At 38.2% G+C, this 13033-nt stretch overlaps 2 protein-coding genes across 2 annotated transcripts; one reads left to right on the forward strand and one right to left on the reverse strand.

The window, feature by feature from the left end:
- The first annotated feature begins 3725 nt into the window (after window positions 1–3725).
- LOC146580129 (ubiquitin-like) lies at window positions 3726–9083 on the forward strand. The gene is made up of 2 exons (XM_085266779.1): window positions 3726–3908; window positions 5092–9083. The coding sequence occupies exons 1-2, from the start codon at window positions 3794–3796 to the stop codon at window positions 5409–5411; spliced, it is 435 nt and encodes a 144-aa protein (XP_085122905.1). The 5' UTR covers window positions 3726–3793; the 3' UTR covers window positions 5412–9083.
- Window positions 9084–9693: 610 nt separating this feature from the next.
- LOC146580130 (E3 ubiquitin-protein ligase DDB_G0292642-like) lies at window positions 9694–13019 on the reverse strand. The gene is made up of 5 exons (XM_085266766.1): window positions 12924–13019; window positions 11686–11806; window positions 11295–11383; window positions 10709–10879; window positions 9694–10599 (listed from the first exon to the last, which is right to left on the reverse strand). The coding sequence occupies exons 2-5, from the start codon at window positions 11780–11782 to the stop codon at window positions 10144–10146; spliced, it is 813 nt and encodes a 270-aa protein (XP_085122892.1). The 5' UTR covers window positions 11783–11806; window positions 12924–13019; the 3' UTR covers window positions 9694–10143.
- Between the last annotated feature and the right edge of the window lie 14 nt (window positions 13020–13033).

Below are 13033 nucleotides of genomic sequence, written 5' to 3' on the forward strand. Positions count from 1 at the left end.
TGTGAGGCTGGGAAAGAATGTCTCGGACTCCCGGACCATCAGCACCGGCTCCCCTCAAGGCTGTGTTCTTTCTCCTCTGCTCTTCTCCCTGTACACCAACTGCTGCACCTCCACCCACCAGTCTGTCAAGCTAATCAAGTTTGCAGATGACACCACTGTTATTGGACTCATCTCGGACGGGGATGAGTCTGCCTACAGGAGGGAGGTTGAACGTCTGGTGTCCTGGTGCAGCCACAACAACCTGGTGCTGAATGCCCAGAAGACAGTGGAGATTATTGTGGACTTCAGGAAGCACACAGCTCCACTCCCCCCCATCATCCTGTCTGACACCCCCATCACCTCTGTGGACTCATTCCGCTTCCTGGGTACCACCATCACCCAGGACCTGAAGTGGGAGCCCACCATCACCTCCGTCATTAAGAAAGCCCAGCAGAGGATGCACTTCCTGAGGCAGCTGAAGAAATTCAACCTGCCAACACGGACGATGATGCAGTTCTACACTGCAATCATCGAGTCCATCCTCACCTCCTCCATCACCGTGTGGTACGCTGGAGCCACTGTCAGGGACAAACAGAGACTGCAGCGTGTTGTGCGCTCTGCTGAGAAGGTGATTGGCTGCAGACTCCCATCTTTGCAGGACCTGTACACCTCCAGGACACTGGGGCGTGCAGCTCGGATCTCAGCTGACCCTTCTCACCCTGGACACAGTCTGTTTGACCTGCTCCCCTCAGGCAGGAGGCTCCGGTCCATTCACACCAGAACCTCTCGCCATAAGAACAGTTTCTTCCCCTCTGCTGTTGGACACATGAACAATAACCGTATGACTGTTCCCACCACTAACTCATGACCCTACGCTGTGTTCACTGCATCATTCCATGTTTGGCACTGATCACCACCTGCACTCATGTATATATCATGTATATATATCTATCTACTTAGCACTTTTAATTCTTATTCTTATTCTTATTTTTAATTTCATGTCTATTTAAACATAATTTATAACAGTATGTTTGCACTGAAGCACCGCAGCAATTTCCTAATGTTGTAAACCTGCTCAACATTTGGCAATAAAACCCTTTCTGATTCTGATTCTGATTCTGATTCTGCTGTGCAGATTGTGGGCCTGATGCTGAGGTTGGTCAGATCCTCTCTCTCTACATAGGTTTCAGAACCAGGACACTGTTGTGACAAACATTGAAGCTCAACATTTCAAATACACTAATGTCAAGAGTCAGAGAAGAAGCCTGATACCATCCTTATATTAGTACAGTAAAACCACTGGAGTCAGGTTAGTGTGCCATGAGTAATTACTGACGCTGCTTTGGACTTCTATGTAGCACAAACACCTTTACAGTTTATTTTTATAATGTCCATGCTCAATGAACAATTTACTCCACTTTCCAAATTAAAAAAAATGAATTGTGCTAAACATGTGTAAAATGTAAATAAAAAGCAATGCACCGCTTTAAAAAATATTAAATATGGCAAAGTAATTGAAATATATGTGCAGTGTTAGGTAAGTTACTTTAAAAAAGTAATTAATTGCTAATTACTAGTTACTTAGTCAATATTGTATTTAAAATACTTATCTAATTACTGTGTCAGAAAAGTAACTTAATTACTCAATAAGTAATTTAACTAAATACTTCTTAAAATCCCTATAAACCTTGAGTGGACAAACAATAGCTATTAAACTCTTTAAATAATAAATACATTTTTTTTTAAAGACGGAGACTCTACAGTATGCAGCGGCAGCATCTCTTCCATAATGTAGCCTGCAATCATTTTTTAAGCTCACCTTCAGATGCTTTCTGTGCTGCTGAAGTAAAATCAAGTTTTGCCTGCTTAGCAGGAGTTGCCGCGGTGTTATCCATGGATGATGAACAAGGATCACTCAGAAGTGTTCGTCTATGCTCTCGTGTCAGGCGCTTCAGTAGATTACTCATGCTATTAACAGCGGCCGATAGTTTTTTCTCCCCAGGACATAGCTTACATATTATTGTAATGTTCTTGTCTGCTTGTTTCAGAAAAGTGAAGAGACGGGAATATGTCCATTTCAAAAAACAGCCACTCGCTTCAGCCGAGTCCGACATCTCCCGCTTTAGAATACGACTATGCACCAAACTGGCGCGAAATGACGTGCAGCTGCACTACAACGACGTTAAAGCGGCAGAGTTTACTTTTATGTTTAGAAGATAAATTATTGAAATTAAATAATGATATTCAGCGAGTTTAATTATTTTGCAATGTAACGCAAGTACATTGTAAGTAACTGTAATTAAAATACCTAAAAAATGAACAGTATTTAGTTACTCTACTTTTTCAGTGGAAAAGTAATTTAATTACAGTACACCCAACACTGTATATGTGCAAAGTTTGGATTTAATGCAAAAAACACAAAATAGTGGAAACTTGTAATGCTTATAAGCCTAATTAGGTTTCTTAGTAATAGGGTGGCTCTGAGAAACAAACCTTTCTGAAAACATAAAAACAAAAACAGGAAATATAAGAAATGTAACTTTAAGGGGAAATAGGTAAATGTCCTTTGTTACAATATTATTCATATCAGCTTCTCCATTCTTTCGTTACACGGGTGAATATTGTAAGGGGTAATCAATCAGTGATTGATCTTACATTGGTTTAAAATCTCTGGCTGGTATTAGCAGCTGGAGAGTATACCAAGATAACACAGTAGGTAGTGACCACTATTCATTTTTTATCAGCATAGGAGCAGACACAGAGAGAACACAGATAAAAACAGAGGATAAGTGGAAATTTGAAAGGGCAAACTAGGATAAGTTTAGGGTGATGAGTGAGGGTAGCTTGAAAAAATCTGGATTTCAACAAACCAACAAATGAACTGAACTCAGACATAAGTAAAAGTGTAGTGGATGCAGCCAAAGAATCTATCCTGTAAAGTAGTGGGAACAAAAAAGAAAATGTTAACACCATGGTGCACACAAGAATGTACATTAGCAATTAAACCACAGAACAAGTTTAAAAATGAAACAAACAGATGTTAGAAGGATCACAAAGAAAGGTAAGAGTTATTGTTGGAGAAAATGCTGCGAATCACTGGGTAAAAATACACCACTGGACAGGGTTTGGTGTACAAAAAATGTCTGGCAATTCAAAAGATTGTTATTTTGCAACAATGATAGATAATGAAAATATTATAATAGACAAGTAAATCTGAATTATTAGAAAAACATTGACATAAGTAAAGAACCTTAACAATAAAGAAAAAAGAGGATGAGAAACGACATTACAGAGAAATATCCAAATAATTCAGGATGAAGACGACAGTGAGGATGTAATTATCATCAAGTTTTCTTTATCAGAATGGAACAAGGCATTAAAGAAATCTGTAAAAACAACTCAGTGTGAGGATCAAATCAGTTATTGTATACTGAACAATCTGGGTGATGCAATCAAGGAAATATTGATAGAGTTATATAACAAGGAAAACTACCTAATAAATGAGAAAGATTGGTCAGGATTCTTCATAAGAACAAGAATAATTTAAAGATAAGTTAATTATTTCAAAGAAACTCGGGGATATAGATTTTGTTGACATTTTTAAATTTGTGAATTAAATTGGAATTTTAAAAAGAATATAATGGTGGTACTGTAGTTTCTGATCCATACGCCAATCTAGAAGGTGGCGGTAATGCACCTAAGAGTTGCTTGACAACCATAAAAACAGTAGAAGAAGCAGAAGGAAAAGCAATAGAAGAAGAAGATCGGTTCCTGTTAAGCTGTCAGCTCAGCGTCGGAAAGGAGTGCTGTAAAAATGCTTGTTGAAGTGAAAACGTTAACTGGAAAGTCAATAAATATCGAAGTGGAGCCATCTGATACAATTGAGAATTTAAAAGCTAAAATCCAGGAAAAAGAGGGCATTCCTCCAGGTAGGTGTGGAATCACTGTCCTCCATGTTGACGACTAAAACGAGCACTACAGATTACTACATTACAGTTAACGCTAGACAGATTGTCACCTGCCCAGAACTACAAGTGTTACTTAATTTGTTTATTTCCAGACTGGCCTGCAGTCACACTGTCTACTCATAAAAGTCATTTTGTAGCTTCAGCAGGTTTCATGGTGCGTTTGCTTGCACTTTGTAAACTAAGAAATCTTTATCCCAGTAGTCAGGAAAGTTGTTAAAAGGACATTTTCTGATTTTCCTTTGTTAAAATAAATTCATCATTTATTTATTTCTTCTTCTCTACAAGCTGCATTTCTCTGTAGGGACATTTATATATTTCTACGAATTATAGAACCGTAGCCGAGTATAACCATACATAGAAGAGCTCCTCCTCCTCCACACTGAAAGGAACCAGTTGGGGTGGTTCAGACTTCTGACCACGATGCCTCCTCAGCACCTCATATTTGAGGTGATTCGGTCATGTCTAGCTGAGAGGGGATACTGGAGAGATTCTGTCTATTGGCTGAAACAACAGGAGGTGGTGGCTGGGAGAGGGAGGTCTGGGCATCTTCCTGAACCTGGCTAAGATTTAAGCAATCTAATTTTACCCAAAGAAGTTTTCTCCTGGCAGACGATTACGGAACGCGAGGACTGCCATAATGAATTAATTAAATACACCATTAAATAATTAATTAAATGTGGCAATAATTAATTAAAATCGGAAATAATTAATTACATAAATATTTACGACACATTTAATTAATAAATGTGTCATTAATTAATTAAATGTGTCAAGAATTAATTAATTACACGTGTCGTAATTATTTGTGTAATTAATTATTTCCGATTTTAATTAATTATTGCCACATTTAATTAATTATTTAATAGTGTATTTAATTAATTCATTATGGCAGTTCTGGCGTTCCATTGACAATTGGCTGAAAGACACAAGTTTACAGCAATTTAGCAAGAGCTGATATTTTCATATCTGTTCAAGTTGGGGCATTAAATGGTTGTTTTTCTTTTTTGTTTCTTTTATTTAAATAATTAAAATAATTCTAAATGATAAATGATGCTTGAATTTTTTCAGTTGTTATGCAGAAATGCTCAGTCTTGCTTGAAAGTCTGTGCGTATTCTTTACTTTTATTGTCTGTGTGTGTTTCAGATCAACAGCGGATTATTTTTGAAGGAAATCAGCTGAGGGACTGTTGCACTCTCACGGATTATGGAATTCAACACAGTTTCACCCTATGGTTAATTTTAAGGCTTAGAGGGGGAGACCAACGTGAACAAGATGTTGAAGAAAATGTTGCCGAAAGTATTGAAATTCATGACTATTCTGAGGAAGACAGTGAGGAAGATGAGGAAGACAGTGAGGAAGATGAGGAAGACAGTGAGGAAGATGACGGAGACAGTGAGGAAGATGATGGCACAGGAAGTAAGAATCCCAAACACCAAAGTATGGAAAACCTAGTTTTCATGTAAATCCTTTCAAAAACACCAAAGATCAACATGTCAGTGGCCCAAGTGCCCAGTGACTTCTGAGCAAACTGGGAAGTCCCCCCCAGTCATATCAGAGAGATTCTCTGCAAGATCCACTGAAGCTTGCTCAGCTGTGATGGGAGGAAAGCTTTCAAAGCCAGAGAGCTGAGAGAATGTTTTCTACTCACCCCACGGAACTGAAGATGATGATGCATTAATGCCCATTTCAACAGATTTGGTCTTTGTGATTTATTACGATCAGTAGTTTTTATAAATCAGCTGTTGCTCTGCCAAACTGGTTCAGCCAGGCAGATGACACACATATGAAGAGCAAGTGAAACATTCGATATCAGTGGCACTCAAACTCTTTAAACACCACATGGACACTACTTCAATTAATGACATCATGTTCAGTCAGTAAATGATTCAGCAAAATGGAAATGTCCTTGGGTTACTGACAGTTTCTTGAATTTGTTATTACTTTGTGTTATGTGAACTTTTCAGAGATAAAAATTACTACTATAAGCTTTATTTTTGTATAAACAGCCTGTTCTCAAGGAGATAATAATCAGCAGATTTTGGATGGATACCAAAAAATCTGTTACATTTGAAGCATTGAAATGCATTGCTTTCAGTTTACTGACCGACATCTGAGTTTTGTTTTGTTTTTTTTCTTCAAATGGTGATAGCGGCTTATCAGTCTCTTTAAGTTGAGTTATTAATAGAAGCTTTAAAACGCTTTAATTAACCATTTCGCTTCCCTGTCTCCTTTTTTTTCGACCTGGATACTTTTTGTTACTTTCCCTCATCCCCTTGACCTTTTTAGGGGAACGTAACATATATGTATGTAAAGATGAAAACTCTGTTCGTTTGACATTTGCTGGAATAATTTGTATTTGTTAATACTATTATCATATTTTGTTCCTTTTTTGAAAATCAATAGTTAAATATACATCCTTACAAAATCAATGTTGTATTCTGTCATCAGTGTTTATTGATGCTAAAAGAAAAAGTTGAGCATGAGAACCATAATATGTAATGAATGTTGCCTTTTATTTCTGTGCCACACAGGGTTGGCTCGTTTTCTTGGAGCGCATTATCGCTCATGCAACAGTATACTGCCCTCCCTCATGTCAGCCCCCTGAACTTATGTTCAGGGGGCTGACGGTTTGTAGTACGGGGCCCTGCTTCAGAAAGCCGGTTTAGTGCAAACTCTGAGTAAGTATACCCTGAGTTAACGAAAACTCTGGGTTTTCGGTTTTACAAAGCGAGTTTAGATTAATCCTGAGTGAGTTACTATGACGACACACTCCGTGAAGCTAACCTGCCCCCTAGCAGGTTTACTGCAACTAACCCTGACTGTCTCCGCCTCTGTGTCGGAAACCTGACTGTAGGAAGTGTCAGACATGGCGTGCCCCTTCCTTGAAGAGCCAGTAGATGTTGAAGCCCAAATTCTCCGCAGAGCTCTCCGCCGGGAGAGAGTGATCAGAGCGCGTTTGGACATTTTATCATTTCCTGATGATTTTCTGTGTGAACGTTACCGTTTTTCAGCACAATCTATAATTTATTTGAATAACATCCTCAGGCCTAATATTGCTCATGTGACACATCGCGGACATCCTCTCAGTTCTGTACATATTATTTGTATTGCACTTCGGTTTTTTGCAAACGAGAGCTTTCTGTATAATATTGGTGACGCTGAGCACATTTCCAAGGCACTGAAACTGAAACGTCTCCTGCACTCGTCTGTGGTGTTCCCCGGTCACAGACCCACAAGATTTATCAAAGAGGGATTCCACAAAATTGCAGGTATCAGGATGAACAAAACTTAATTCATGATGTGGTGATACTTGAACTACTACTTAAATTTTACATTTATTTTCAGGGTTCCCAGGCGTGATTGGCTGTATAGATGGCACTCACATTCCAATCATTGCTCCTTCAGTAAATGAAGGAGACTATGTGAACAGGAAGTCTTTCCACAGCATTAATGTACAGGTACATAGTTCCCTGTAGCATTTCAAACTAACAAATTATTTCATCATAGTAATGGATGCTAATTTGTGTTCTCTGCACTGTGAAGATCATATGCGATGCTGCCAACATTATCACAAATGTGGAAGCCAACTGCTCAGCCTCTGTGAGTGGTGGTGGTGGAGGACCCCCACCTGTTTTTCGGGCCTCCGCTTTTTTTTCTGTTGGCTATAACGGGTCACATTTGAGCATACAGAGTAAGCAAATATTTACTTGTAATGTGCTCAGATAATTTCAATAAGTGCTTACAGAAAGAAAATTAATGTAGCCTCTAACTGCAATTGATTTACATCGGACAAACAGACCAAGCACTATGGCTCATAATACAATTACACCTTACCTGTTTGGACTATATTTTTATATTTCATTTTTACTTGCTGCCAGGAACGTTTGGGGCCTGTTGGGTTGCACCTGCGCTCACATCACGTCACAAAATAAAATGTATAAAATAAAAAATAAAATAATGTGTTAAATGGGTGGAAATCCCTAGATCAATGTTTAAATTAACACTCACCCATTGACTCTGTCGGCTATGTTTTGCCATGCATGCTCCCTTTCTTTTGCAGCTGAGGCTGTGTTACTTTTTTTCTGCAAAATTTGCATGTTATCAGCATATGCTGCCATCAGAATTTCAGCCTCAAGCGCTGTAAAATACATTGACCGCGCCTTCTTTCCCTCCGTCTCCATGGTGACTCGCTTAATCTGTGCTCCGCTTATCAGGGCTTTATGTATCCTCGTGCGCGCGCTTAACTTGGGGTTAAAGTAACTCCGCGTTGATTGAACTAATTGTTATCAGCCTTTCTGAAACCGAATATTCCGAGTTGGACAGTTCGGGGTTACTCAACCCTGAGTATCGTTTTTCACTCTGAGTTTTCTAAACCGGCTTCCTGAAATAGGGCCCTGGTCCTAAACTTGTAGTTTAGTTCAAGGTTGTGATTGACATGGGGGCAAGAGCACATCTTTGCACAACTTCAAACACTGCCAACAGAACTCATGCTCTTTCTGTTTTAGAAAGTAAAATGTTTGTCTTTTTTGTTTGTGCATTTTGTTGTTTTTGTTTTACTTGCATTTTGTACCTTGGGGCTGCTGTATAGTTTGAGAAAGAGAATCCAAGAGAGACTGACTTTTTAAAAAAAAAAAAAAAAGTTTGTAATGGTCCATTGCTTTGAGAAAAACTGCTGTATTCAGAATGTTAGAGTAGCATTTTGTAACATAAAACTGCACCCAGTTTGGGACTTTGTAGTTTTAAACTGCATCCACAAATATCACTTAGACTCGGTCTGTGGAAGCCATGAATGTGTTTTACAGAGAAAGAGATTTGTGATTTGAAATAAGATTTATATTTTTTGCTCATCAGTTATTTTCCTTTTAGTTATCAGTTTTTGTTTTTGGGGGGGATGATTGCATTAATTAGAGAAAGTTGGGTCACGTGGTTATGGGTGATGCCAGGGGGTTCACATAAGCAGCTGTTCACCTGCACAGAGACAGACTGGGAGAGTTGCCATATATATATATATATATATATATATATATATTTTTTTTTTTTTAACCTGTTTTCTTTCAATCACTGTGATTATTTTGAATATATTTTGTGTGCATTATGACGAGTTGAATTTCATTAAATAAATCTTTTTTTGTGTATTCCGAACTGACTGAGAATTTTCTTGGCAGTGCCTAAAAAAACAAGGAAACGAAGAACGACCTGACACCCTCAGTGACATTGTTGTATATTTTCCTCACTATGCTATGGATGCAAAACAAACTTAAAAAAAAAAAAGGAAAGAAACAAGATCGCAAAAAATTTGCCAGTTTTTCTGGCAGAAAAACAGCTGCAAGAGAGACGGACCAGGGAAGTGAAAAAAGAGGTGAGGAAAGGAAGGTGATAAATTTATCCAAAGGAGAAAAAACATTATGGGATGAAAGTGTAAAAACATAAGAAGATTATATGACGGTGAACAAAACACAGCAGCAAAGTCAGGCAGTCTGGTGTTCTTTGTTCTTGTCTGGCTTGTTTAAGATCAGTTAGTTTCTTCTGAGAAAAAGTGATGTTATGAATATTTCTGTGCACAAAATTTGACAACAGAATTTACAAATTCAGAATCTCTATAATGGATGATTTTGTTGCCTCTACGAAATACAAGTGCTAACTTGTATAAATAATATCCAGTGATCCTGATTTTTACTCATCAATCACTAATATAATACAAAGCTCTCCTTTGATTTCTTTCTAATCAATCTGACATTTTGTTTAATGCTTAGAAATTAGGAGCTACTGATCCACTATGTGCATGTTGATACAAAACAGAAGAAATACAGTTATTTATTTTTCACATTGTGCTTAAACTACAGGCCAACATTTTGTCACACAAGAAGAGCTGACGCTTGATGCTAAGATTTCATTTGTAATAAACTGAGTGCTGATAAAGTTTATTCATATTTCATATTCACAGACATGTTTGAGTAAAAGATGTATGTATAATGATCTCTCTGCACAGTTACTGATTTTAACAGAACAATAAGTCTCTTGTTGTGCAATTTAAAGTTCAGCCAGTAGGAGGCAGAGAAACAAAGGCTGACAAAATAAAGCTCAAAGTGTCTTTTGGAGCTGAGATAGGCAACATACATTTTTTTTATATCAACAATTGTTAAAACCTTGAAGGAAAATATAAATATTCTCTTAAATTGTTCATGTGTTATGGTTTTAAGTTTTCCTCCACACAGGGATGGAGGTCTGCCTTGGAGCGACCCCACTGGGGCAGATTTCATATGGTGAACTGGTCTGTGAACATTCACGCTTCAGTTTCAGGCAGACAAAACAGAACTCTATCTTGCAGCGAGGACAGTTGATATTTTTGCAGTATTCTGTGGTATGCTCCACCCTCATGCCACATGTAGGACAGAGTCTGATGGCGGGGCAGCAGGTGACGCCCTCCACCTCAGGCAGACTGATGGTTTTGCATGTCTGCATGAGTTGCAGGTCCTTGTTCTCACAGCCGTCGTTGTCACAGCGGTCAGATCGAAGGCCTGAACCCTTCCACGGTTTCAGACACTGCCAGCAGAACTGGTAGGTCTTCTTCTGATCAGCTGTGCATACGACACACTGGACACACAGGTTGGACAGATCTTTCCTCTCCACATCTGTTTTACACTGTGGACACTGATGTGGGAAACAGTGTTTTAAAGAAAAGAAAGAGACCTCCACTTTAAACATTTTTATCAAAGTGAAATAAGCTGAAAGGTCACAATAATAACCATAAATCACTTACTGGCTGAACCTCACAGTGGTCTGCAAGAGCCAGACGGGCCATGCTCTCTTCAAAGTGCTGCATTTCCTCCACAGTCAGATCAGCCAGTCTGCGCACCTCCTGGTACGACCACTCTTTATTACACTGCTTGGTGCCGTCCACTAAAGCCGGACATCTGAATTTGTAATTCCCCTGAAAACAACAACAAAAAAGACTCACTGTATAATTAGAGAAATAACTAAGAACTGAAGTCCAAATCTTCAAGGTTCTTACTTTAATTATAATAATTATAATAGTACTTTGTTACATTTATATCTAATAAGCTACTGGCTATTTTCACAATCAAATCTGACAAACACACAATGATAACCTTTTAAAAAAGTAACTTATTCCTTGAAACGAGTACCAGTAGCACCCAACTATTTAGCTTAAACAATTTATAAAAAAAGCAGGATCTTGACCTAAAATTTAAACCTATAATAATTCTAGCTAAAAAAGATTTATTATAACAGAACTTAAATAGAACTTTGTTGCACCACTGTCGTCCAAATTAAACATGAAACTTTATTTACAAGAAAAAATAAAGGGCTACAAAGACACGACATACCTTATCCAGCAGGGAGCGACACCAACGTGTGAGAGATTCAGGAGTAACAGCGTGGCCGCAGGACATCTCTGCTCTGAGAGAGTCATCACCTGAGGAGGGAGTGGACAACAACAAATCAAACATGTTGTTTGTTTAGAGAGGAAACAAAGTCAAACTAGATTTGCATGTCAAGCTACCCCTCAACTCATCCAAATCTAACAAATCCCACACATAGTGCATCATAAGCTGCTTTCTATCTCCACTCCTCCTTTTATACTGTGTCTGACTTAATCACCATCATATCTGTCTTTGATGCCTTCTCTGGTCTGTGCTGGATTCTTGCTGCTGCTTCCACAACAGAAACAAAACACCAAATATAAATTATATTCAGTAAAAATAAAACAAATCTTACATGATGAATCCAAATCATCCTCCCTGTTGACAAACTTCAGGGTGGTGTCTAGAGGGTCGTATTTCTTCTCCACCTGATCCTGTCCATGAATGCTCATTCTGGGGATCCAGCACTATAAATACTGTAACATAAGATTTCTATTAACATGTCAGCCTGCATACAGACCAAAAATAATGACTGTCATTCTCACAAGCTAGGAGTTTGGACTGAAAGGAGGATAAATGCTGTCTGATACACATCTTCAGTGTGCTGATGGTTCACCTTTTCAAGAGGGAAATGAACCAACGCATAAAAAAACGAGAGATTTACACCCTACAACCTCAAACTGCTGTCAAATTAAAGTAGGAGTCTCAGATTTCAGTTTTTGTTTTTGCTGCTGAATAATGAGTAGTTTTAGTGATTCAAATTTCAAGCACTTCACAGCACCAGAATAAGTGCAGAGCCTTTATGAAGTGGAACAGTACAATTTGACTTGTTTTTATAAACTTTATTTGCTTTTGAAGATGCATTCATGTTATCTGTGGTTGGTGTCACTGTATGGTCTTCTTATTGTCTTGGACTGAATACAGTAAATGTTTGTTAATGTCTTCTTGCATCAGTCCAGGTTTTTTGAAGACTCCTCATATTGCTGGAGTTTTACTGGTGGAATTTTCCACTTTCATCCTAGATGAAAGTTTGCAACTGCTAGAAACGATTCAGTGTGTTCATGGTCTCTGCTTCACTCCCAGATAAAGGCTTGTGTGCTGAGTTTCAGTTAAATAACCATAAAAAAAATGTTTTAGCTTATGTGTTTACCTTACAAAGAGTACTTAAAACGTGAAGGGTTTTGAATCCAGAAGCTCTCAGTCTTAAAACAACTTATTTAAAAACCTCCTGTGAGGTGTGGCGAGTCACTCAAGGAAGTTCCAGCTGCCTTTAACTTTATTACAGAACGTTAACGTTTCTCTTTCTTATGAGACTGTTATTACAAAGTAGTAAACATGTCCACAACATTTATGTAATATTTTAAAAGAATATGAACTTAAACTTGAAGGAGGCTTCGTAGTTATTTAAGTGGATAAACTGAAGATATTAACAGGCGATTTGTTAAAGGGAGAAATGTTATGTCTTCGCTTGTTGGCACAGCTCTAGCAGTTTAAAAGACTTCCGCTTTTATTTTAACGCTCAGCCAGAAATAGGACATCCACACATGTAACTCCCTAGTTTGATTTAAGTATTCAAATAAATATTAAATTTACCAGGAATCACGAGTCTCCAGGGTCTGTGTACTTCCAGCGGTGGGTCCTTGTGTGTCTGTCGCACCTCCTCTCTGTCGCACTTCCTCGTTCAGCGTCGCTACGGCATCGAA

This window comes from Mchenga conophoros, linkage group LG3 (assembly GCF_057382185.1).
Source record: "Mchenga conophoros isolate Kocher_MC1m ecotype Shallow Benthic linkage group LG3, M_conophoros_male_GT1.1, whole genome shotgun sequence".
NCBI classification, from domain to species: Eukaryota; Metazoa; Chordata; class Actinopteri; order Cichliformes; family Cichlidae; genus Mchenga; species Mchenga conophoros.